The sequence below is a fragment of the Ictidomys tridecemlineatus genome, chromosome 5, assembly GCF_052094955.1.
Source record: "Ictidomys tridecemlineatus isolate mIctTri1 chromosome 5, mIctTri1.hap1, whole genome shotgun sequence".
Taxonomy (NCBI): Eukaryota; Metazoa; Chordata; class Mammalia; order Rodentia; family Sciuridae; genus Ictidomys; species Ictidomys tridecemlineatus.
Window position 1 is genome coordinate 53,800,549 of NC_135481.1, and position 27,245 is coordinate 53,827,793.

The window sequence follows — 27,245 nt, forward strand, 5'->3', positions numbered from 1 at the left end:
ACCAGAAAAGCTAAATAAAATGAAGAATCTAGATAGATGTCCAGAGAAGAAAACAAGGAATCTAGATGTGTGAGCAGGTCTGAAGCAGAGTGAGGCAGAACTTAGAATTATTCTCTAGGCAGAAAAGGAAAATTCCTGCAGGTTTCAGTCTGACAAGGAGGAAGCTATTAAAGTTACCAGTTTAGCTCCAGTAGAATCCTGCAGAAAGGAACTCCAGTCAGCTGACTGTGAACTTGCCCGTGTTGCCCAAGAGGACCCCTCCCAAGAGAGATAAAGGTGACAGTAGGCTCTCTGCAGAGTTATAGTCACAAAAGCTCGTAACAGAAAAAAAAAAACAAGGTTCTCTTCTCAAAGATAATTGCCACTTTCATCTTGTCATCTCCCAGGCATATAGTGAACTTTACTAACTTACATGTTCTTCTTCCATTCTAAAAATATGAAGGCATCAAGCTGCATCAAGTTGATCCAGACTCAATCACAGATGAAGCAGGAAGATTAAATTACTGTGTTGCTTTGATGAATGGCATGTTTTAAAAAAAAAAAACCCTATTTGGACATAATTATCAAGAGGCTGACAAAAATTAAAACTGGGTTTGTGTGGTGATAGGAGACAGTCCTGTAATACTGACCAGTATAGCTTCTTTTACCCTTCAAATCACTGGATGTTCACCTTGGCAGTCAGCACTTAATGTCTGCTTCTGGAGAGAGCTGGGCACTTTTTCTAATAGAAAGGCAATTTTTTTTAAGAGAACAACAACAAAATAACAACATCAATGAAGAAGAGAGAAAAACATTCAAATGCAGCTTGAAAATGCTTTGTGCCCATATCTAAACCTTTGATTTCATAAATAAGAAAATCAACCCACTGAACTTTTTGATCAAAATAGCATTAAGCCTCACTGATGAGAGGGAAAGAAACTTAAGCAAAATCAAAGAAAAACTGTGCTACAGAGAATATATGATCTTTCACTGCTGCAAGATATGCTTGCTTCTGAATTATGAAAGATGTCATAATCATAGATACTGAGTTTTCTATTGTTTTATAAGAACCTCTCTCCTCCTATCAGCAGTAGTTTCACAGATGCTAGTTTGGGCACCAAAGGCAGGCAGCATAAAACTTAGGTTACAAAGTAGAAGCAAAGAGACAGACCCAGAAGAATCAGATGTTTTGAACCTGATCGGTCTACATTAAGTTCTCTGTAGTGATTCAAGTCATTGGGTAAACTTCCTCAGTGACCAGGCCCTTGCTGGAAAACAGATACAGAGATGATGAAGACCCAGTTCTTGCCTTCAAGGCAAAGTCCTGGTGAGAATTAATAAAAGACAAAGTGGTGAAGCACCCATGATGACAAAGGTGGCCATTACAAAATAAAATTAATGAAGACATTAATTAAGAAGGACTTTTACCGGGGCTGGGGTTGTGGCTCAGCTGTAAAGCTCTCATCTAGCACGTGTGAAGCCCTAGGTTCGATTCTCAGCACCACATAAAAATAAATAAATAAAGTTATTGTGTCCAACTACAATTAAAAAAAAACACACACTTGGGCAGAGATATTAATAACCTAGAGGGTGCTGGAGAGTAAGCTCTCCTTTCTAACATTACAGGCATGTCCTCCAAGGCTCAGAAAAAGAGCAAGTCTTTTTTAATAAGTCCCAAGTGTTGGATCCTGATCCCAAATGCTATTTTGTTCCTCCTATGATTCAATGTTCCTAAAGCTCACAGCACAAATGATCTATCCAGAAGCATTTTGGTAAAAAGTAAAGGACTTTCCTCCATCTAGGTTCTCATATAGAGAATCGAAACAATGGAGTCAAGCCTGGATTTCTAGTAATTTGTCTACTGTGCACCACTCAGGTCCACTGTGACTGTTATGATTTGGATAAGAGGTGCTTCCCAAAAGCTTCTAGGCCAAACAGAAAGGTTCAAAGGTGAAATGAGTGGCTCGTGAGACCTGTAACCTAATCAATCAGTCCTAGTTTGAATGGACTGGCAGGTGGTAACTGTAGGCAGAGGCAGCGAGGCTGAAGGAGTGAGTCTCTGGAGGAGTGTCCTGGAAAGGTACATCTTCCCTGCTTCCGCCCTTCCCTCCCTCCCTCCCTCTCCCTCCCTCCCTCCCTCCCTCCCTCTCTCTCTCTCTCTCTCTCTCTCTTTCTCTCTCTCCCCATCCTGGCTGCCATGAGCTGAGCAGCTTTCCTCCACCATGTCCTTCTACTATGGTGTTCTGCCTCACTGTGCTTTTATATTTCGGGTTAAATACATATCATACTTACTATCTTAACCATTTTTAAATGTACCATTCAATAATATTGAACATATTCATATTATTGTGTAGCAAAAGATCTCAGGAACTTTTTTATCTTATTATTGAATATCACTAAACAAATCTCCAATTTCTCCTACCCTTAGTTGCTGGCCAACACCTTTCCTTGTTTGCAAGGAGTGGAGTGTCTGCCATTAAACTCCTCCACATCCTGATGATACCAATCTTATGTGACATTATGTCACAAATAGGAATGAAAAGAAATGAAAGATATGGTAGGTAATTTTTAAACTAAAATATTCCTTAATTGTTATTCTTTTTGCACTTTAAAGTCAGACATCATTTCTTTCAGGAATGCAACTCTCTGATCAGACACCCAAATGACATCTAAAAATCGATTTGGGGAAGGGGGTTATTGAATATGTATTTATTTCTATGTTCCTGCCAGTGACCACCAGCAATGTAATATCTGTGACAACTTTGTAGGTAAAAATGTGGCTTGAAGAGAAGGACTGAAGGATGATGGTGAAACTGACCAAGTCAATTTCTAGGTCCAGTTGATGATTTCAGAAAATATCAAATTCTTCAAACAATATCTCCACAGGAAATAAATTCATATACTCTCAGCAACTTCAAGATGCCTGGGATGGGCCAGGCCAGAAAATCTTGACAAATGTCACAAATCTTTGACCTAAGAGCCACTCTTAAAAAGGGTTGCACTCATTCTAATGTCCACACATCATAGAATGCCACTGGCCAAGCCAAGACTCCTGAATGTCCCACTTATTCAACTTCCAGCCCAGCTAAAACTACAACAGGGATGGTTCTGTCAAAGAAAATAAGTACTTGATACAGCTACAAAATAAGAATGTGCTCATACACAGAAACTTCACAGAGTACAGACCACTCTTCAGCCTCTCTGGAACTTTTGATAAAATGGGTCATCATTTGTGACACTAAACCATCCTTGTCCTTTTCAGTCCAGGGAATGATCTCTGGATTTAACTTCTATTTCTTCAAGCTCAGAGGTCATTATGAACTCCCTCTCTTGGCTGCAGGTTCCTCCAGACTCCATTCTGGGTCTCCAAACTTCACTGTACTTCAGAGGTACAAGGTGACAGTGGCCTACTGCTTCCGCCAACTGAATTTCATATAGCACTCTTTAAAAGATATTTTAGGCTTGCTTATCTAGTCAACAGCTCAAAATTAAACACTCAAAAGAAAGAGAGATAATTTTAGCATATTCTAAGCTTGGATGTTGGGAACAATTTTAACCTCACTATTTTGTTCCAGGCTACCACAAAGTTCTGATAAATTACCCAAAGGTCCTCTGCTTCCTGAACCTCCCCGATTCCCTGCCCTAATTGCTCTGACCTTACTCCAATCCCTGATCCTCCCTTACCTGGATTAATCCAGGATTGGTAACCTCTCTCTAGCCCAGAATCCAAGGCTCCTCTTCTTCATCTGGAACCACCTGAAATTTTCCACCTACCCAGACACAAACCCCAAGCTCCAGTGAGACCAGGGACTATGCCCACTGCACTCCCACAGCTGTTCCTCTCATTCTCATTTCCTCCACCACTCCTTTACTCATTATTGTACCACCTGACGTGTACCGCATGCTTACTGGGTACCGGTTCTGTGCTAAGCATTTCACACTCATCTTGTGCAGTCTTGCCATCAACTCATTTACAACTGTCTTGCTGTCACTGTTTTACTATGGGGGAAGCTGAAATAGTGTGGGTTCCTGGGGCATTTCTGCAAAGACTTGATCTGAACTGTCTCTTGCATTCAGAGCACTTTATCAAAGCATGTTCAGCTCTGTTTGTTTGTCTGCCTCTCAGGTATATTCTCTCAGCCAACCACATACGCCATCTTGAAACTCTCCTTTCCATTGGCTCCCGTGACACCAGACTTCCCTCACCTTCCTGGCTGTTCCTCCTCAGCCTTCTTTGGGGATCTGGCCTTCTCTACTTCACCTCAGAATTACTAAAGTTCCTCAAGGTCCAGTTCCAGGTCTTATCCTTCTCCCTCTGAATCTCCCCAGATGTTATCATTTATTTCCACAGCATTGGTTACCATTCCGTGCTAATGACCACAAAACCAACAGCTCCAATCCTGCCTTTCCCCTAAGCTCCAGACATGTCTCTCCTTCAGCATCTCTCAGCTACCTCAAACTCAACACACCTTTAGTTGAATTCAGGATCCCTCCCTCACCCCGCCCCTATTTTTACCCAACTCAAGTTCTAGCCTTTCTTTCCTCATCTCAAAAAACACCACCAATCCCCAGATGCATCAGCCAGAAACCTCAAAGTCACCTCTAACACTTCCCTTCTCTCCCTTCCAGATCCAATTAGCCACCCAGACTTTTTGATTCTACCTCTTAAATTCCTCTTGAATCCATCTACTTTTCTCCCTGTCCCAATAAATGCCATCTTTCCTATTGTCCAGTCTACTGAGACAAGCTCCTTTCCCCTGGCTTCCCTGCATCTGTTCACTCAATTTCCACTCTTTATATAGCATCTTTACAAAACAGCTTGCAGCCAGAATGATCCTTGAAAACTCAAATAGCACATCAGAACATGTGCTATTTGGGCTAGGGATGTGGCCCAGTGGTAAAGCACTTCCCCAGCACAACCTTAACACTTTCTTCCACACCACAAAAAAAAAAAAAAAAGGAGTGGGGAGGGAATTTATGCTATCTTATCCTATTCCACTACTCAACCCAGATGCTATTCCATGGTATTCCACTACTCATGACAGAAAGTTCCAAATCCATAACTTGCACAGCCAAGTGTTGCAAAGTGTGGTCCCTATTGGTTTCACAGTCTCCATGTCACTTCCTGTTGGCTCCAAATATCATGGCCTTCTTTGAAGTCCTCAAATGCTTCTTTCTTCCCCCAGTCTTTACACATCTGTTCCTTTTGCCTGGAATCCTCCTTCCTCAGCTCAGGCTGCCTCTTCCCTACACATCTCAGTTCACAAACACATGCCCCAGGGAAGCCATCTCTGATCCTCATCAGGACAGGATCCCTGCTATAAGATCTCTGGCCACCCTACTTTTTTCCTTTCTGTACTTATCAGAACTACAATTTAAAGACTGGTGAATGCTTCATTAATGTCTGTTCCCTTCTCTCCCCCTAAAATGTAGCATCCCAATCACTATGTCTCGGAGCATGCAATATTGTCTCTAGCACTGTGTGATTCTCACCCAAGTTTCTGTAACTTTTGTTAATGAAGAATATTTACATGTGCTGTAGATTGCATCAATCCCATCTCCATCCTGTTGTGACAGCCATGCATGTGTCTATATGTCATGTTTTTCATTTCTCTATACTACATAGTGTTTATAAAATGTTATCATCTGCTGAATTTTAAGCTCTGGAGAGCCAAAAAGAATTTGCTTCTTTAAGTAAGAGTTAGGATGTTGAGAAACCAAGCCATAGTGCTGTCACTACCTTTCAAAAACCTATGCAGGCTTTATGCCACTATTCCCCTTTTACAGGCAAGCAAACTAAGATACAGAAAAGCAAAATAACTTGCACAGCAAATAGGGAAGCCATAAACCAAACCCTGATATGTCGAACTCAGAACTCCAGGTGAGATAAGAGCTTACAAATGAAAACAAAGCCAGTCTGTGGCTCCATCCTGATATGGAGAATGGAACCAAGCAAGTTTGCTATAAAATGACCACATACCCCTCCGTTTCACTTCTCCATGGTGATTGGGAGCATGGAGATGGTATGGCATTACCAAAACCACTTTCCATTCCTCTCGATTCCTATGTTGGCGCACTGAATGAGAAATGCTTTGAAACCATATTGAAATACACAATAAAGAGCTAGCCACCTGCAAGTTCATACCTTTATGACTTCCTGACTACATAACACCCAAGGACATTCTTTTTCCTAAAGCAAGTATATGGAAACATGACTTGCTGGTAAAACTAATAATGCCTGTTGTCTTCCATAGAATGTGTATGTGATGATTTGAACACAAAACACTGCACTGAAAATTTAGATACAAAATAGAATTTTTCATGCTGTACCACTTAAGTCCTTTAACTTCGTAAGGTTTTGGTCCAAGGCAACCAAATATGTTCATTATTTCTACTTGTCCTGGATCAGACATGGAGTCACACTTTGCCTTGGACCAGGACAATAAAGGCATAGAACATGTTGCCCCTGCTAAGAAGAGAGAGTGATATAAGCCTTCATGATTTCACTCTAAGCGGTGACAGAGCTGTCATGAGTCCTGAGGAATGTTCAAGCCATGTGGTAATGCCTACTTTCATAGTCTTCACCCGAGACAGCAAAATAAAGCACTAAGAAAAAATATTTCCAATTCAATCCTATATGGGGCCACATTTCCTCCTGTGCATTGGTTCTGATAGAGAAAGCCACAAGATATGCCCCAGGCCACAAAGAGGTATGTATCCTCTCCCTTCTGCTTGTATCAAAGCAGCATTTCAATCATTCCTTTATCAAATAGTTTTAAAGATTTATGAAGTACATAAAAGTGTGCTAAATTCATGGGAGAAGATGAAGTAAAATAAACGGAGCTCTTTTCTGGGTTTCAGAATCTTATAATCTTAAAAGGATCATGTATGCAAATAACTTTAATATGAAGCAACATAATCACCTCATATTTTAATTAACTAGTAGCAGAACATCTCTAAAAGGTCATGTTAATGAGGAACATTCTTTATAACACTGCTCAAAACTTGGTCCATAGATCAGCAGCATCAGGCATCATCTGGAAACCTGTTAAATGCAAAATTTCAGTCACCACTCCTCACCTACTGACTTAGAATCCACGTTTTAATCAGATCCCAAATGATTCAAATGCTCAATAAAGTTTAGAGAAGCACTGCTCTGCATTATTTGGTACTCAGTCACTGCCCACCAGTAACAAACTTGATGCAAGCCGACTTCAAAATAGGAACTCAGATTTTTATAAAAATAAATGCTTAATATGCTGTTTTTAAAGTGAGTCTCTGAGGGATTTGTTTTAGGATTTAATGTGCAAAATATAATTCAAAAGCTCAACAAATACATGGACCTGCATTTTAATATCCTGTAAGTACTCAGACCCTTGCCTGAAATGCTAAAGGATTTTAAAATACAGTGCTATTCATAGAGGTGAGAATATTTTCATTTAAAGCTTAATACGTATTAAGTTGACCTTGCAGAAGCTACTGGAGGAGATGGAAACTTTTGTTCAGAATTTAACTTGATGATAAAAAAAAAAAAAAACTTGTAGAGTGAATGTCACCAGAAGGAACTAAGATGGGATTCCTCCCAGCCTAAGAGCTGCTGAGTCATAGAATAATGAAATGTGAGCACAGAAAAGACCTTAGAGGTTATTTTCTCAGTTCTGCTTCACTCCCAAGAAAATCATTCCACAGTACTTTGTATCTAGGGTATCTTTTGCCAATGAGCTCCAAATGATTCACATTTATCAATCAACCAATCAAGCAACCTATGGATATTATTTGGGCTTCTGATAGCTGCAAATGTTGTGATATACTTGTTTCTTTACAAACCTCGTAGTTTAATGAAATGAAATAAAATTCCCAGGAAATAAAGTAGTATTAGTAATGTCCCAAGAGAAACTTTAGGAGAAAGAAAACCTTGAGATGAGGTGATCAGGGAGGGCTGGGAGTTTGGCTGTCCCACAGCTTCCTTTATTCTAAGGAAAATGAGGCACAAGCAGGTAGGTGCTTTTGCCATCATCATGATGTGAGTCTCTGGCTAAACTAGAATCAGAAAGCAGGGTCCTGCGTGATTGTTTCTACCCTGCCACATGGCCCCCTGTCAGTGCCAGCTTTCTAGAGTTAGGCTCAAAAGCAAATTCTGCCAGTTGTTCACTGAAACCCATCCTCCCCTTCTTCTACAGCAGCAGAACCAGGTTCTGGTCATATGTTGCCCACCTGAACTAGTTTGCTTTTCAATTGTAGTTTGGTGTGCAAATCAAGTTGTCACCAGTAAAACTGAAGTGATTAGTGACCTCAGGGCCATGCCTTAAGAAAAGGGGTATGTCTCCTTCACTCCCTTTCCCCTTACAACAATCTGCACCCCTGACATCAACAATGCCCCAGTGAAGAGCAGAACAATGTAAGAAGGACCCTGGATCCCTCAATGGAGCAGAGCCACCTACCAACCTGGAATGCTTACCTTAGACGTCTACATGAAAAAGAAACAAACTCGTCAAGGGTCTCAAACCAATAGTGTCTATGACCGATATAATATAAGCAAAGTGGGGTTAAATAAATTATCTGAGAGATGTAATAAGAAGGCTCATGCATTCCTACTTTATAAGAAGTATCACTCTGCATTGACTCCTTTACCTACCTCAGTGCCTTGTACGTATGAGTGGAAACAGACTTTTATTGGGCACTTAGGTGCCAATTTGTTAAGCAACTTACATACACATTAAATTATTTAATCCTCACAAGAATTCTATGAACTATTATCTTAATTTGCAGATGAGAAAAGAATGAAGCTTAGAAGGATAAATTGATTAAATCATATAATTAGTGTTGAGTAGAATTCAAACCTAGGTCTGATGGCTCTAATGCCAGTGGTCTTTTATAAAATGCATATTCCAGTGTGTGTGTGTGTGTGTGTGTGTGTGTGTGTGTGTGTGTGTTTTGAATAGGGATCAAGTGAATGAAGCAAGTGGAGTGGTTAGATGTGATGACCAGCACCCTGACCAGAGACAAAAAAACTAGGACTCTCACAGGTTATGTAACAACTCTGGGAAGCTATTTAGCTTCTCAAGGCCTATGTGTCTTCCAGAGTAAAATGGGTTACCTGAACCAGATGATTTTAAAAGGCACAGCTCTAACAGTCTGCAGCAAAGGTACAAAGACCCAGCTGTACTCACTCTCTGCCACTTTTTCAACCACTCTTTTACCCTCAAATCAGCCAAAGGGAAGACCTTGTTAGGGAAATAAGGATTGTTCTGCATTGAAGGAAGAGCAGAGTACAGAAGTTCAAACACAACATAAAACAACCATCGTACATCCCCAAATTCAAAGGCATTGAGTTCCAGAGTGACAGGCTAATTACCATTTCTCCCGTTCTAATCTAATTCTTTATTTTGCTTCAATAAAATAAGACAGAATGAAAAGGTAGAAAAGTCAGCTCTTTTTTATATCATTCTTCATTGCAGGCTTGCTAATATTAAAGCAGTCAAATTTTAAAAGTAAGTACACCAATTCTACATCATAGGTCACAGTAAGGAAAGAAGGGTGTTAGGAAGTGTCTTAGGGATACAAGAAAGAGGAGGCTGATTTCTATAGCAGAAATCTTTCAATGCTGAGTAATGATGAACAAAGGTAGAGTAGAGAGTTGAACATATGATCTGTCTTAGAGACACAAAGAACCTGTAGGGCGAAAGAAATCATCATAAGAGCCACATTAACAAGGCTGAGCATCTCCAAAACCAGTAGAACACTGCGTGAAGTATTTAAATGGCCTTTCTGGTGTTTTGTGTCTCCCAAGGTACATATAAACCTAAAGTCACACTCTTAGTGGATATGCCAAATGCCAGATGCTAGGCCACTTTGCCAAACGCTTTGCCCAACCCTAGACAGTGGTACCACTGTAGAAAGGGGGCAAAATGTCAGAAGAGACCGGAAAAGGGTACTAAATCTCATCACACCATGAGCTCTAATTTTAAAATTAACGTTTACGACCAGGCTTTTGCATTAAGTATGCATTCCCATGGTCTAGGGAATGTAGATTCAAAATGCCTATTCGGCAGCTGCCTGCAGATACGGTTCCAAATGGATTATTGGAAATAGCTCAAGTAATGCTTTACACTAATCATCTCAAAAGAACCCTATAAATACCAATTTGCATCACATCGCTCATCAAAAAATGTACCACTGAAAACCCTCTGAAGCAATAACTCTCTGCATAGGGCATTTATGGGGAATTAATGAACAACTTTTGACCAAAGCCAGTAGTTATTAAAGCACAAGAAAAATTTTTATACTCTGGTTCATTTTTCCAAAGGTAGCATCCTTTGATGTGTACAAAGATGTAGAGGCATCACCATATGTGAGCTCCCTGGTATTTCTGAAGAGACTGGTGGACTCTCTTGTGTCTATAGCTCCAGATTCCAAGCAATTGAAAAACTAAGTAATAGGATCTGTCAGGGGGATGTTTACAGGGGTAAGCCATGTTGTCAACACAGAGAAAATAAAGTGAGATTCAGACAAAACGAAAAATAAACCCACCCTCAAACCTGCAAAAAAAAGGAAAAGTGCTTTCAATGTCTTCATGTTAAATCAACTGAAGACTTGTTTACAGACTCTAACAATGGTTGATTTTAATCAATATTGAATTTGGTTTTGAATCTTATTAACATGAGGACAATTTCTTAACTTCCACTTTTCCCCAGCTATAGTTTATTCTCTCTCTCATTTGCCTGCCTACATGGAAAAAAAGTGAGTAATTTATCTCTAGACGCTCCTAAACAGGGTAGTAAAAGCAGCATTAATGAGTCAGCTTTGCTGTTGTTTCCTCATAACTCTTTGTCACAAGTGGAGAATAGCTTGCTCTTCACTTTGTGCCCCGCTGCACTAACACATCTCTTTAACACCATGGAAACTTGTGGAAGGCAATCTGTTCCCGATTCTAATATACAATTTGACGACCATCAGCAAAAACTGTTTAAGATCCAGTATGGGTATCAAGAGTTTGAAAATCTCTTGAACCCTTTATCACTAATAGTTTTCCAAAACTAGTTGGGATCCCTGGATGCTGCTGCATCTGTGAGTCCTAGATCCAGATATTGCTGATAAACTAGGAATCTATGACATGGATCTTGCAGATTATCACTAGAGAACTGGGCTCACTGAATCTCTGTTGAGATATGTAAAACTAAGACAACCACAAGGAGTATTTCTAAGTCAGTATTATTTACAAAATACCTCTGGCTGGAAAAGGCCACTACTCTTCAGAGGCAATCAAAACCAGAGGGAAAGGGTATCTCTGAGATGCTTGGATTGGCATAGGGCTTTTCACACAGTAGGTACAGTGACTGCACATATGGAAGATGGTTTCACAGTTCCCAAACTGCCTCTGTGTGTTTCTCTAATGTTCACGAACTATAATGAACTTAGTATCTGTTGGAGGCATCCACCCTGTCACTCATCTCTCTGGGTCTGATGCATCCTTGGTCTACCTTAGTTCTCAAGTTAATGGTGACAGAGGCAGCCTGTAATAATAGTCTCTGCCTGAGACCCCTGGTTCAGTTCAGTAAGGCTTAGAATTAAATCACATCCCAGATTCTATGTTGGGCTACCACCCCATGAGGCTTCTTCCTACCCAGCCTATCCAGAGCCTGCTTAGGGAAGAGTCCACCCCATCATTCTAACCCTTGAACCCAAGGCCTGTGATGGTTCAGTCCAGAGGAGCCAGATTCTACTCAATTGCCCCCTCTAGGACCAGAGACTTGAAACCTCAGTTCACTGGTCAGTTCTTGAAAGTCTACCTGGTTTATGCCAGTTCCTCCTCCAGGGTGTGACTATGGAACCCCACCCACCAGAATCCAAATCCCATACCTATAACTGATGTCATGGGTTCTAGAGGGAGGATTTTTAAAGATAAAGATGGGAAAGATGATCTACATGCTCTCTTACAATAACATTTTACTAAATATCAGTAGGCGGGACGTGGTCCTTTCCAAATAAGCAGAAAATTTGATTATCTGCATCCCAAGAAAGGCTTGCCAGGCCAGGCACATAATTTTTTCACATTCTGCTTTGATTTAATAAGGTGGAGCAGGATACAGTTTCAGGGCTTTTGCCAGGAACATTCTGGTACTGTCATCCATCACAACTTCTCTAGCTCACATCTGCCCTGATCAATAAGAAGGCAAAATCAATGCCCATGTGAAGCTGCTCCTTTAACTCTCAATCACACACACTGACAGAGGCAAACAGTTGCACAAATACTAAAACTAACAAACAGAAACTTTCCACTTGGCTGCAATTTGATCTAATTTTTTATTTATATTTTTCTTGGGCAATTTTAAAAATTAGTTTGTAATCTCTTCTTTTATATCAAATGGAAGTAATAGTACAAAGAACTAGCTTGAAAATAGCCAGATTTGCAACAAAAAAAAAAAAGAAAGAGAGAGAGAACCAACCTAAAAGTGATGTAGATGATGCAAACACTTTTATCTAAGAATTAGCTATACTTCATAGGAACAATAGGTGGATCCAACACTCCAAGTATTGGCATTAAAATTTTGCCTTAAATAACTCCACCACAAGATTATCATATTAAAAAATTGCCACTTACAATATTTATAAATTCGGTAACTTTCCCCAAAATGTTAGTTTAATTATTACCCATCCCTTTTTACCCAGTTTAGCAATATTATCCTAAACATGCAAATTTAGCCAAACTTGAAATAGAAACACCTAGAAAGCATGAGCAGACAGTAGTTGTTAAAGCATTTCTAATGCATGATTCACCCCTGGTTCTCACTATCTTTGTTCCTTAAATTCTCAATCACTGGATTCGCTACAGGTCTGGAAGCAGAGAACGACTTTCAGTTGAAGAAGAAAACAACATTACCAAGGACTCAGGATGTTCTTAAAACACACACACAACTATTTATACAAATGGATGCTGTTCTATTTCAATACAAAAGTCTATGACTATTCTAATAATATTGATAATACTCAAAACTTTTTTAAAAACTCCTTTCCTGCAATTACCACCAGAATGTGTACATTTTTTTAAAATTCATTCATTAGATTATATAAAAACTCATAAGAATTTATCAAATTATTTTTAGTACCTGCCATGTATATGATATTTTTCTGGATGTCATTAATTTTTTGAAAGATTCAAAAATAATTCTGAGCAAAATCAGATAAATGATACCATTGAGGAAGCAAGGTAATGATATTTAGGATAAAAATAGTATTTCACAAAACATACATTCTTAGCTGGAACACAATTCATTCATCATGCATCAAATACAGCCCCTCCATGTTTTCAGAATTTCTTCAGAGTAAGTCCAGCTGACATTGAACACTGTAGGATGATTCCTAGTAAACAATACCATTGATTTAAGAAAATCCACCTGCAAGTGTTGCCCGTTTGTGTGATTGCAGCCTTTCTATTCCCAAGAACCCCAACCCTCCAGGAGGCACTTCAAATCATCCATGTAGGTTAAGCCCACCAGGTGTCACCATTTATTGTCTTCCCCGGAGACCATCACTTTTTTTTTCCAGTTTCCTTTGAAAAATTGTGAGTCTCTGTGGTTCTATATATCATTGTAAACAAGAGACAGCACTGAGCTCCTCTTGCTCACATTTTCCTAATTTACTCTTTTTTATAAGGTTAATTTTAATTTACACATTATAGTTACACATACTTATGGGGCATAATGTGATGTTCCAACACATGAATATGTTGCATAATGATCAGGTGAATTAGGATCCATCACCTCAAATATTTATCATTTCTTTGTGGTATTCATTTCTTTGAGAACATTCAAAATCCTCTCTTGTAGCAATAATTTATTGTTAACTGTAGTTATCTTACTGTGGTATAGAACATCCTAATGTACTTTTTAATGTAGGATACAAATACCAGTTCTGTGAACAGATATGAGTGACTGGTGATCCATTTAGGGAGCAATATGGATCCATGTTATCCCTACTCCCTTATATCATGCCCTCCAATAATCCCCTCCTCTTGAGAGTGGACAGGATCAGTGATTTGCCTCTAGCCAACAGAATATGGCAAAGATAATGAAATATCACTTCCATGACTATGTTGCATTAGACTGATACCCTTAGTCCCACCGCCTGGCAAGAAACTGAATCTGCCAATGACTATGTGAGGTTGGAGGCAGATCCTCTCCACTCAAGTCCTGGGATGAGCCTCAGGATGAACCTCAAAGCTGAGATCCTGAAGGAGAGGACGAGGGTAAATTATAACCTTAATATGATTTCATTTCCAGAGGGTTTTTTGGTCATGTTATCAGTCTGCTTGCTCATTTACTTTCCATAAAATGATCACTAATTATTGGAAACTCCCAGTACAATTTTACAACTCTGTACATTTAGTAGTCAGTCCCAGTAATGGTATCTCTGCATGGTATCTCATACAGGTTTATACGGGTATAAACATGTCACATCAAAGATATACTCATATTCACGTATACTGCACATTCACACACCAGTTTAGAAAGGCAAGCCAATTGTAAACAGTTACTAAGCGAGTAAGAGAGACTCCAGAATAGATAAATCCACAGAATGCAATCTAGTGGCTTCCAGAGTTGGTACAGGGAAGGATGGGGAGTGACTTCCTAACAGCTATGGGTTTCCTTTGTGAAGATGTGAACATCTTAGAACTAGATAAAGTGGCCGTAACAAAACATTGTGCATATATTAAATGCCACTGATTGGACATTTTCAATTGGCTAAATTTTTTGTCAGGTAAACTTTATCTCTATAAAAAAAATTAATATAAAAGAATGAGAGTAAACAGGGAGAAGTAGGCACCTGGAAGACATGAAGGCTCTGAAGAGTTCAGAGTAATATTTCTAAACTGTAAGGGAACCATAAAGGAAGTTGAGTCTGGCAACATTTTCATAAGGAAAATCAAAGACAACCGTATACTAGTACATACTACTTCCAAGACCCATGTTTCAAGAAGGTCACTGATTATAAAATTTACCATCAATATGAAATTTATATTATGATACATTATAATTACATTAAAATCACACACTGACTGCAAGGCGTATCCATGGTTTTAGAAACATTAAAATACAAAAATCACTTGTATTTGAATCCAAGGAAAACACTATCACAAATAAAATAAGCATGGCTACTAAGAATGTAGCAGGAACATTTTACTTGACTCATCTACTGTGAAGCTTACAGTGTGGCTGATACAAAATGGAAGGAATATCATGTGAACTAGGGGAAAATGAGTAGGAAAAAAAAAAGACTGGGAACTAAAGACTATTTGTTTCCTGCGGGTAGAAGGATTGTGAATGAATTTTCCCACCTTCTTCAGACACCCTTGAACCCTGGCAGGATGGGGTTTCCTCTCCTCTCACCGGCTTAGTGCTTGCCCATCTTCCCTGGGAAGGAAGAGGCTCTTCTAGCCTCAGATATCAACACTGTGCTGTGAGAGGTGAACACTGCAGCAATGGAGAGGTTTACCTGTCTAGGTAGACACTTTGGTCCTGAAACCTTCATTCACTTATTCAACAAAACTTTACTGCGGCTCTGTTACATAGCAAGGCCTTGTTCTAAACCCCCAAAGAGACAACTTCGAATACACAAAGTCTCTGCGCTCCAGGAGCTTCTGATCCAGAGGGGAAGAAAGGAGCTGCTCAATTAAGAAATGAAAAACAGGGCTTTGTGGATAAGACCATGGGGTGAGGCTGGAGCTCCCATGGTTAAGTGGTACAAGAGGAGGAGGAGAAAGAGATCAAGAAAGAAGAACTGAAGGCAAATGGTAGCCAAATGCCTGGACCATTCCCTGGCCTCTGAGTGACTTTGTGGTCTGTTCCACCTAAGACCTACCCGGCTGTCCTAGGCATAATGCCAGGATTATACACTTTATACATTTTATACATTTTTGTTCTTGTTGTTGTTTTGAGTGTATACTGCTTCATAGCCAGAATAAATGAATAAACAAAATTGGGGAAATTGACTAATAACAGCTGCACTATTTATTCCCTTTAGCCAATAGCAAGTGTTTTTAGGAGGAAACCAGTCATTGTGGGCAAGAATAATCGCCTTATGAAAAATATATAATATTTTAAAATTTCAAGGAAAGCTGAAATTTCACTTCAAGGAAAAGAGACAGAAAGAATAAGTAACAGAGAGTACCACATTTTTCTTTGGACAATGCTAGCTTTTTCTGAATGTTAATGGGTGGTATGTTATCAAAACATCATTCAAGAGTCCCAAATGCTTTCTTTCTTTTTTTTTTTTTTTTCTATTCAGGATGATGGTAGAAGTGACACAGGAAGCAAGAACATGAGGCAAGCAGATACTGAAAAAAAAGATATTATAAAAGCTTTTAGTTGTTTTTATTATTCACATTCCTGAAAATGGCTGTCTTCAAATGGATTATAAGTCAACTTTCCACATTTGAAAATGATGGAGTGGATTATCAGTAAATCCCTCCCCCCAACACCCCACAAAAAAGCTTTAGCTGCTGATGTCTTTGCATTAAAGAAAGCATTAATATTTGCACTTTAAACTATCCATATTGACTACTTCTCACTGACTAGAGGAATTGCTTACACTTGAGGCATACTGTAGTCATGAAAGATGCTTCTCTCCACTTCTTGAAACACCACAGCACCATAACTGTCACAATTAGATAGAATCAGTCTTGTGGTGCTCAGCTGAAACGAAGACATTTTGCTGGCCTTAATGATGCCTGTCTGACAATGAATCCATCAGGGAGTAAGCCTAATGATTTGTTATTAAGGGACAAAGAAATGGATTGTAGATTTCAGAGAACTAAGAAAAGAGACAGTGACAAGTTATGTTGAGCAATCTACCCTTGTTTCTCAGCCAGCAACCAAAAATGTTACAAGGGAAGTGTTCCAACTCTTAAATTTGAAGCAATATAGTCAAAATAAAGTTACCAACTTTCACATCTTAAAGAGACTCCTAAAGATCTAGTCCAAAGATTCCCCTGGGCATCAGTTCAGAACACACTTGAAGATATCAAAGACTCACCTGGAAGATAAACGCTCCAGTTGAAACCCAAGTTTCTTTCTTCCACAATTACTGACATTTCCACTGTTGTGAAAAATATTGCAATAATCCTGTTTATCCATACATGACTGCAGCATATATTTGTCCATTTATTTTACAGTCCTTTTCAACTGTTTACTGAGCCCCTAAAATGTGCTATAAATGATGAGAGGTCATAGGGAACACAAAGGTAAGTAAGGCATGAATTCCCTGCCTTCCTGTAGCTCACAAGCTTATAACAAAGGAAGATATTGAAAATTACAACACTGCAAGCAAAGGACTGTAGAAATGTAAACAGGGAAGTAATCAACTCATAAAAATTCTCCCAAATTAGATGACCTTTGCATCAGGTGTATAAGCATGAGCAGGTAGATAATTCCAAGCAGAGGCCTAGACAGGCAAATCTTGGCCACAAACAACACTTGGGATGGGAAATGCATTCCACAATCCATGCTTGGGATAGGAAGAGTACCGTATGACAGAGATACAAAGTGCACAGACAGCAGGAGAGGAGAGAGCAGAAAGTAAGATATACAGGAAGGTGGATTTGAAGCCAAAATATGCACAACTTCAAAGCCATATGAAGGAAATTCATTTTGTCCTATAAATAAAGGAGGTGGTGGGGCTGGAGATGTGGCTCAAGTGGTAGCGCGCTCGCCTGCCATACATGAGGCACTGGGTTCGATCCTCAGCACCACATAAAAATAAAATAAAGATATTGTGTCCACCTAAAACTAAAAAATAAATATAAATAAATGAGGTGGTCAACACAAGTTTTAATGTAAAGGGGGGCCACCCTGTCCTATTGGAATTGATGTCTCTCAGCACCCCTTCACACTATGAATACTGATTTCGTCAAGTTTCTGCTCCTCAACAGACATAATCAGATTTCTGTTTCAGAAAGATATCTCTAAAGACAGTATGGAGAAAAAACTAAAAGTGGAAGAGACTACAAGAAAGAAGCCCAGTAAAGAAGCTCTTGCAATATCTAGGCAAGATCGAGGCTAGCCTAGGGCAGGAAGGAGAGCAAAGAAGGGCAAGTTTAGTAGTCTCAGAGGAGACAGAATGTGTGGGACTTAGCTGCTGACTGGATATGGAAATTCAGTGAAACCCGAGAGGAATTAGATATGACACCCAGATTTCTAACTTAGACAATGAGTGTTACCAAACAGCTTAGTGCTCTTATCAGTTCAAAAAGGAGGAGGAGGAGGAAATTAATAGGATCTAGAACACAGGCGGAACGGTTGACTTAGACAGGTGTGTTAGGTCACCTATCTGTAAGCCAAAAAGGAAGGCGAACCCAGAAACACAGGAGCTAAGTGCAGAGAAAATTAAAGGGGTTTTTACATGCTGGACACAGATCATCCCAACGGTCCTTTATATAAACGAAAACCACTAAAGGCTTCAAGGGATTCAGCAAGTTACTTAACACCACAGGGTAGTTAACCGCAAAGTCAGAGAGGTCAAGAAGTTTTCCCTAGGGTTCCTCCATGTTACAATGCTTCTTTTTGCAAATTAGAGCAGCACCTAACACTTCCAATTTTCTGAGCACAGACATGGAAGGAGAAATATGTACATGAATTAACAGACACTGCGCGGTTAAGCCATTTGGTTTTCTGAATATCTAGCTCTTGGCAATTTATTTTGTAACCTGGTACATGTAAATATTTATTTTCTTTATTCCAAGGAAAATAGCTGGAAATATCATACTAACCTTGAGACCATGGTTTTTATAGTGAAATAAATAAATGATCTTTCCATGAATTAAATAGAGGCAAAAATAGAACTCAAGAGTTAAGTTTTAAAATAAAATGATAACAGTCATAATAATATAAGGAATTTATTTTTGGAATGTCTTAATTGAAAAAAAAGAAACAAAGAAAGTTGTTACTGAGTCACCAGAATATCTTTCTGCTATCTCTACAATATACATTTTTTGATCTCCTAAAAGATAGGCATTTAGATGTTCTAACTTGGTTTACTCATCCAAAATAATCAATATTTGGAATTCTTTAATAAATTGAATTCAGGGTTTCAAAAGATAATAAATGATTCACTGGAGATACAGAAAACACTGAACAGAATAACTTCATGTTTCTTAACATATATTTCTTTATTATCTGCTTAAAATATCCAAGTTCTAAAGCAATGGCCAGTCCTTTCCTGCCAGCCAGGTCACCTGCTTCCAGTTGTGTTTCAGGCTGACTTTGAGTCCCTGATGGAACCTGAAGTGGTTTTTGTTTTGTTTTAATCTGAACACCTCAGTGATGAGTGGATATAAAAACAAAGGAAAAACAGGCTGCTTCCAACATTCAATTTTGTCAAAAAGTCTTTGTCAAAGTATTTCTCATATAAAAGACCGCAATCGGTTTTCATTATCTCAAGAAAGAGGTAATTAGACAGTAATATAAACCATGATTAGTTTTTTTAGCTACTTCCAACTATCTAAGTAATACCAAGAGGAGGGTATTCGTTATGCAACTCAAATAGTGCTGATGACAAAGGAGATCAATTGTACCCGGACAAGAAGCAGTGAGAACTTAAGTGAACTGAAGAAATCCTGACCCCATAATTCCAATTGTGCCTTGATACATGACGAGGGCACCGTCTCAAACACCATTTTATCTAAGTGATCATCCCTGACCCCTCGAATCCGTCAGGTCCCTTGTCATCTTCTATTTCATCTAGTACATTCCCTAGGTGTATACCAATCTCTCTGTAATTACTTCTCTTTGGGGTATTACCTCTTCCATTGCTGGTCTCCCCACCAGAGAGGAAACTCCAAAAGACACACTGTCTCTACTGGTCATTACTATAAACCCAAAGCCTGGCAAGTGCCTCAAACACTGTTAGATGGCTGGTAAGCATTTGTTGAATGCATCATTTGAAGAATGAACGGATGGATGAAATGGGATGGTTTTCCAGAATTGGCTTTTTTTTTTCCTGAAAAGACTTGTCTATTATTATAACTATGTTGTTTGCTTGTTTTTGAAGTAAATAATAGTAAGAAGGATTTGAGCCGGAGGAGGGGAAGAAATCTAGAGGACCAATGGGTCATTTTAAGCTCCTGGTGTTCCTTCCTTTTTCCTCCACCGCAGCTTTCCGGGGGGGTTTTAGTTGGCTGCAGCGACACCTACTGCTGAGCTGGAGGAAGTGCCACCTTTTCAACTTGCTGGTTGCAGATGCGACCTGAAAACAAGACCCAGGGTGTTCAGAAGTCACCTGGTCACTACCCAAGATTCTTACAGCTATCTCCATTTTACAGAGAGAATACTTCAGTGTTCATTTCATTAGAATATTCCACAGCAAGTTAGGGACAGAGCCTTAAATAACAACTCCTGGCTACAGTGCCCCGACTTGGAGCCTTGCTGAATGATGATAGGGAATAACGATCACATCAACTTGCCTCGCTAGAGGAATGCACTAGTCAGTAATGCAGCTTCTTTTTATCAGAATATCACCACTATGACTAAATTTGACTTCGTGATATTCCCATCTCTTTGGAAACTCGCCCCATAAAAATGTGGCAACTGCAAACTAAACAAATAGTGAGAAGAATAAAACATGAAAAAAGAACAAGAAACCTAGAATAGTGTAAGAAAACATCTTATGACATTTTGCCAAAATAATACAACACTGTTTGTTTGCTAGTACCCCTCATTCATTTGAGTAGTCACTCGGGCTGGACGTGTAGCTCAGTGGCAGGGCATTTGCCTAGCATGTGTGAGGCCCTGGGTTCCATTACCAGAAAGAAGAAGTAGGGAAAGGGAGCAGCAGAGGCAGAGGAAAAAGGAAAGAGAAGGAGAAGTCATCACCCTGCATTAGCCACATCACTGAAGCCAATTAAAGCCAATTTTCTGGTCATGCTGTAGAGTGTAAAAGTTCCTAAAGGCAACATTGATTGTGATTACAAACACACCCCAAGCTACTGTTGCCTGTCAGGTTGTTTTGTCATTAATACCCATTCTGGTGTGTTAACATTCATGTTTAATGCCTTGGAATTCTGAAGCGGTTATTGTCTTAACAAACAATCCACTGATACTTCCTCCCAGCTCTCACTGCTTTATCAGAACAAATGGGCTCATTTACTTCATCAGAAAAAGAAAGAAAGTAAGAAAGAAAATCTTTCCAAAGCTGCAATCTATGTTTAAACAGACTTTTGGTTCAATTTTTGTTTAGAAGACATAATGATGTGATTATTACTAGATCAATGGAATTTTCTGTTTCAGTTGATCAAAAACAAAAGATGTTAAAAACGAAGAAAACAACCTGGAGGCCCCAATCTCCTATTTCTGCTTGCTGGCCATGACCTTGGAGCAAGTTATAAACCACCTTGAGCCTCATTTTCCTCAGCAGCAAAATGGGAACACTAATTACTCTTTCCTTATCTCAATGTTAGGCTTGTTGAGGAAACAAAGAAAGTAATATGAGTTAAAACACTTAGTGAACTACAAAAGGATCAGACAAATTTTAAAAAGTATTATTTCAAAATCAAGCCAGTAAGGGGGGTTATTATAGTTTCATCTCTGTTGATAAATCAAGAAGCACAATATTTAAAAGGTTAAGTTCAAGACACAGCCATAGAAATGCAGAGTTGAAGAATGCAGAGAAACTGGACCTGATTGTGACTTAAACTTTTGCTTCAGATAAAACAGCTGTCGGGGTAATATGGGGGAACAACCTACATCTCCCAACTGGCAGGTCATGCTCACTTCAGACATTATGATCCACCCCAGTGAGGGAGGGCTTCCACCCTACTCAGTGTGGGTTTTCTCTGTTCTGGAATATGGTCATATGCCATTTCTGCACACTTCAAACTGCTCAGAGGTGCAGTTAGAAATCTTGAAATAAAATCTTCAGGGAAAGATCAATAAATCACAGATTATTTCAACTGGAGAGGAAAAAAACTTTGGAAAATCTATAGTAGCATGGCTACAGATGTCATTCAATTCCATTTAAGACCAAAACGTGAAAGAAAGCAGTAGTGTACTAGTAAATACTTAGCAAAAAGCTCTCCTGTGGAAAGGTGTAACGGTGTGTGTGTGTGCATACCTGCACATGCATTCTTGTGTATGTCACATATACTACTGATAAAATATATTGTAATATACAATGTACAAGCAACAACAATTTCGATACTCTTTACTGAAAATTCCATAAAGCCAATTGATTTTCACAGAATGCTCTCATTGGTCTTTGATAAATTTCCTATCTATAACTAATACAGCTGCAATTCATCTGTAATTTGAAAAGCAGAGCTGTATCCCAATCACTACCTCTTCCAATAAATTTACTAATATTAAATCTCACATGTGATCCACTAAAGTATTCTTTATTCTGATACAAAGCATGATTATTAAACTGAAGACCCTCCCAGTCTCACTACTAGATATAACACAATTTTTTGTTGTTTAATTGGTATTAAGATTTTCTCCATTACCTTGAGTATATACAACCAATCAAACAGTAAATTAAGCCCTGATTTGTATTAGTTACACATTTCTGTTGTGTTAATACTCCCACCATGACTAATTTCCAGCTATCAAAATATATTAAAATAATTATAAGTAAAGAGTTTTGAGAGTGTTTGTATTTTTAATATAGTTTATTTAGTTTGTAAATTAATATAATTTGACTTTTAATAATAGCTGTATTTAACAACAGGCTTTTAAAATTGGCTCTTGCAATTCTATTATGTGCTGGCTTCAGCACAGTACTAGAAAGAACTCGCAAAACTATAACAGGAATTTGGGTTCATATATTAAGAGCAATATTTTCACGATTTAATAAACATGGGTTGAAATCTGACATTAACTGAATATGTGATCTCAAGCTTCAATTCCATTTGTAAAATGGAGAAAATATCAGCCATATCTTAGCATTACTGTGAGGCTAAAACCAGGTTTTCCATGTTATCATCATAGTTAATACCTGGTAAATATTAAATACAAAAGAGGAAACATATATTTTAAAGTTTGTGTTATCATTTTCATTGTTATTGAAAATTTTATTCTTTATTAAGCAGTGTAATGAGTTTCCAGGGCATCAGTTCAAATCCTCTCCTCCTAACTTTATGGAAATGGAAGAGATACCCAAAGCCTGGAAGACATTGAAAGAAGTCAGGGGTTGAGTAGCCTCCTAGGTCTTAGAGTCATTATCATGAGTTTTTCCCGAATCACCTGATATCTATTTTGATTTAAAGCCATTCGACCATCCTGTGCCTTCCTATTAGTTCATTGACCATTTTCACTTCAAAAAGGAACTCTAATTTATACCTGTTTTTAAAACCAGAAGAAAAAAAATACAGAATTGACTTACTACAGCGGCAGATCCCAAACTTGCTTAAGACGGTCATCCATATCTTAGAGAAAATCAGCTGATCTACTCAAACACGCTGAATTGTACATTTTACAGTAGTGAATATTATGATATACAAACTCTAGCTCAGTAAGACAGTTTCCTTTTAAAAGAAGAAAAAAAAAGAGAGAACAATGCTTTGGAAAATGGAAGAGGGACAAAAGTGGACTTGGGGGGCCCAAACCTGGAGGGGCTGAGATGGAGGAGGGTTGACAATGGGACTCTGGACATTTGAAAGCTGGTCCTCATAAGACCAACAAAGAAAGGACAAGGGCCACCACCTGTTAAGAGTGGACCTGTTGAGTTAGGAGTGTAACTAGTGGTAGAGCACTTACCCAGCAAGTACAAGGTCCCAGGTTCAATCCTCAGAACCCTGACACCACTAAATAAATAAATAAATAAATAAATAAATAAATAAATAAATAAATAAAATAAATAAATAAATAAATAAATAAATAAATAAATAAATAAAAGAAATGGAGTAGATCTGGCAAAGGGGAACTTGAAGCAGTTCTTGGGTACCCACAGTTATTTGGGAGCGAGTAGCTGCTGACTGACTGCCTGCTGACTTGCTGTCCTGCCAAAAGTCCCATTGTTGAACTCAGGATTGGGCCACTGGATCCTCCGAACAAGGGCCACTGAACTTTATTTACCCCAATTCCCCACCCTCTGTCCAAAACCAGCAGCAGTGATGTCCGTCCACGTTGTCACGCTTGGTCCCCTCAGAATATCCTACTGGGCTCTGCATACCACAGCCAATGCCCCCAGACTAGTCTTAAGCCCAGTGAGGGGCCACAGACACCTGGATGTAATGTTCATTTTTGGCCCTGCAGGGCCAAGGGAGGCTGAAAAAAAACCAGTGAAGGCCCCTGATTTGAATATTCTAAAGAGTGAGAACTGACACAGCCATATCTCAGATATAAGTGAGAAATTAAACAGGTCAAGGGCAAGAATGAATACAGTGGCCTCCAAGAATACTCTGTATGGGTAAATGCTGTTTTCCTAACTTACAGAAAAGGAAATGAGAGGCTCAGAGACGTTCAACTACATTCAGAAGTTCCCAGAGCTAACAAGTGATATAACCAGGATTCAAGTCCATGTTTTCTTGACTCCACTGCTCCCGTCTGCACTGCCTCCTCCTGAAACTCAAATTTCTCCCAAAACCACATGAGTACTTAAAATTCCACCTGTTGCTTCCCTATCAGGCCCATCTGTAGTTGTATTATCAGAACAGAAACTACCAGTCATGAGTCATGAATCCACTTTGAGGTAATGAGTAGAGACTGTACTCTTCTTTTAGCTTTCTGTTTCTTGCTTTGCATTCCAGAGTGGTTTAGCCAGCTTTTTCACTACTGTGACTAAAAGTTCTGACCAGAACAACTTTAAGGGACGGAAAGTTTATTTGGGAGCTCACAGTTTCAGAGGCTCAACCCACAGACAGCAGACTCCATTCCTCAGGATTCGAGGTAAGGTTGAACACCATGGCAGAAGAGTATGGCAAAGGGAAGCAGCTCATATGATCAGCAAGCAGAGAGAGAGAGAGATAGATAGAGAGTGAGAGAGAGAGAGAGAGAGAGAGAGAGAGCTCTCCACTTAATAAATTCAAATATGTACTCCAAAGCCACAACCCCAATGTCCCACCTCCTCCAGCCACATCCCACCTGCCTTCAGTTACCACTCAATCCCATCCAGGGATTAATTCACTGAGTGGGTTAAGGCTCTCATAACCCAATAATTTCTTATCTGAACCTTCTTGCATTGTCTCACACATGAGCTTTTGGGGGACACTTCACATCCAAACCACAACACAGAGGAATGGTTACGTAAAACCATGGCTACATTCCCGCCTGCCCTAGGCTAAAATGGATATCACCTCCTACAGTTCACCTGCCAATTCTACCTTGATTACATCTTTAGTTCCTCTCATGTCCTTGATCTTCAGAAATTAAAGCCATGATCAGGGCAAGGCAAGAAGGAGCTGCATGGGAGCCGCACTGGTCCATGGCGGGTGTTTTTATCACAGTTGCGTGTGGCCACTGGGAACAACATGGGTCCTGCACCAGTTTAGTGATCATATCTTCCAAAGAATTGCTCATATCCCCACATGCCAAGAATTAGGGCACCTCACTTCTGCTTCTATGTTCACCCTCATCTAATGCTTTCTCTCTGGTCTCAACCTATAAGACCATGTGCTATTTCTGAGATGCAGCTACTGCCGCAAAAATGTCCTTGGTAGCACATCTGCCACACTGGAACAAAGACACCCTTCAACAGGGATTTTTATCTCCTCTAACAGCTTCCTGTAATTATTCTACATGTTCAAACAACAAAATATAAAAGTCATCTAGCGGGGTAGGGGAAGAACCTTAGAGGCTAAAATGTAAAAAGTAGTCAACAGCCTTCTCTATGGCATGAAGAAGTAATATCAGAAAAGTGAAAAACATTCATCAATTATTTGTGTCATCTCAATGTCAGACAATTAGCATAAATCTCCTCACACTGAACTAGGCACATTGGGGAAAAAAGAAGGAAATGCTTACTGTCGGATTTTAAATAGAGCTTACAACAGAGTCACATCCCAACAAACCCACCAAAAATGGAAAATATCATGAGTTGAAAATCCACTGAATCCACCTAACCGACAAAACAACCTAGCACAATGACACAGCACACTGCAGAGTTTCCCTCGTGATCCTGAGGCTGACTAGTAGCTGCGGCCACTGCCACTGACCAGCATCAGAAGGGAGTAAGTTACCTCCTATCAGTAGCCCAGAAAAAGATCAAACTTCAGAATTCCAAGTATGTTTCTGCTGAATGAGCACTGTCCTCACACCACTGGAAAGTCAAAAAATCTTAAGCAGTCAGAAGTCAGGAACCGTGTGTGGTTTGGCCATTACATTCCCAAGAACATGCTAAGTTTTCAATTTTACTTTTGGAAGTAGATTCTTTTTTCTTAAGAACAATCTCCCTGGGAACTCCCACTATATAAAATCTGCTTGAGGAAGTACTGGGTAAAGGAATGGAGACCCAGCAGCTTGCCCTGCTCCTATCCAACAATGGCTCTTTGCCCCTCTCTGCCTGGTAAAATCTACCTAACCTTTAAGGTCTTGTGTGGGCTTCTGCTTCACTCTGTACTTATATCTCTTGTACATTGCACTTGTAACAGCTGTAACATTACAGGAGTAGACAGGGTCCTGCAGGATGTGCAATAACTGCCCTTTTTCAAGTTAGGGAAACTGAGGCTCAGAGAATTATAAAACTGACTAAGGGTCAATGGCAGTAAAGCAAAGGTTTGAGTTCAGGACTTTCTGACTCCAGATTCTGGGCTCTCAGGTGCCATCCTACATGTTGTTTCTAATGCTTTTCCTCAGTTGAAATTACCAATTCACCCTTGGGTACTCTCAGAACATTGTTTTTTCAAGGCATATATCACATCCTGCTTCATATTATAGATTTTTTTTCCCCATGACTCATAAGCTCCTGGAGAGTGGGCTCTGTGCTCTGTTCATCACTCGTGATCTAACAATAATTTATAAATAGCTGAGTTTTTCCCAGTTTCCTGGGGTTGGTCTTCCTTGAGGAAGCACACCTGGGTGCAGACCCCAGAAAATGCTAAGGGCTCACAAGCTTTCAGGTAAGCCATATTTACCACCCCACCACCTGCCTCCACCACCTGCCTTTCCACAGTCCAGGTGGGATAGAGTGACTAATTCTCACAGAATTTAAGGAGAAGAAAAATGAATCCACTCCAAGCTGAAGGCGTCTGGGCAGCCTTCCCCAAGTCCTCTCTGTCTCCTACCTCCTGGCTGAATGCAGAGGAAGTAGCCAGGTTGCAGAGACCCAAAAAGATGGTAGAGATA

General features: G+C 39.4%; 1 protein-coding gene across 3 annotated transcripts in view; it reads right to left on the bottom strand.

The window, feature by feature from the left end:
• Armh4 (armadillo like helical domain containing 4) overlaps window positions 1-27,245 on the bottom strand; it is a 109,437-nt gene that overhangs the window by 37,121 nt on the left and 45,071 nt on the right. Inside the window, exon 5 of one of the 3 annotated variants that reach the window (XM_078049961.1) lies at window positions 19,117-20,217. The exons of the other annotated variants lie outside the window; for them this stretch is intronic. Within the exon in view, the coding sequence (XP_077906087.1) occupies window positions 20,162-20,217 (56 nt within the window). The 3' untranslated portion in view covers window positions 19,117-20,161. Of the gene's footprint in view, window positions 1-19,116; window positions 20,218-27,245 lie in introns of those variants that run through there. 3 annotated transcript variants of the gene reach the window in all.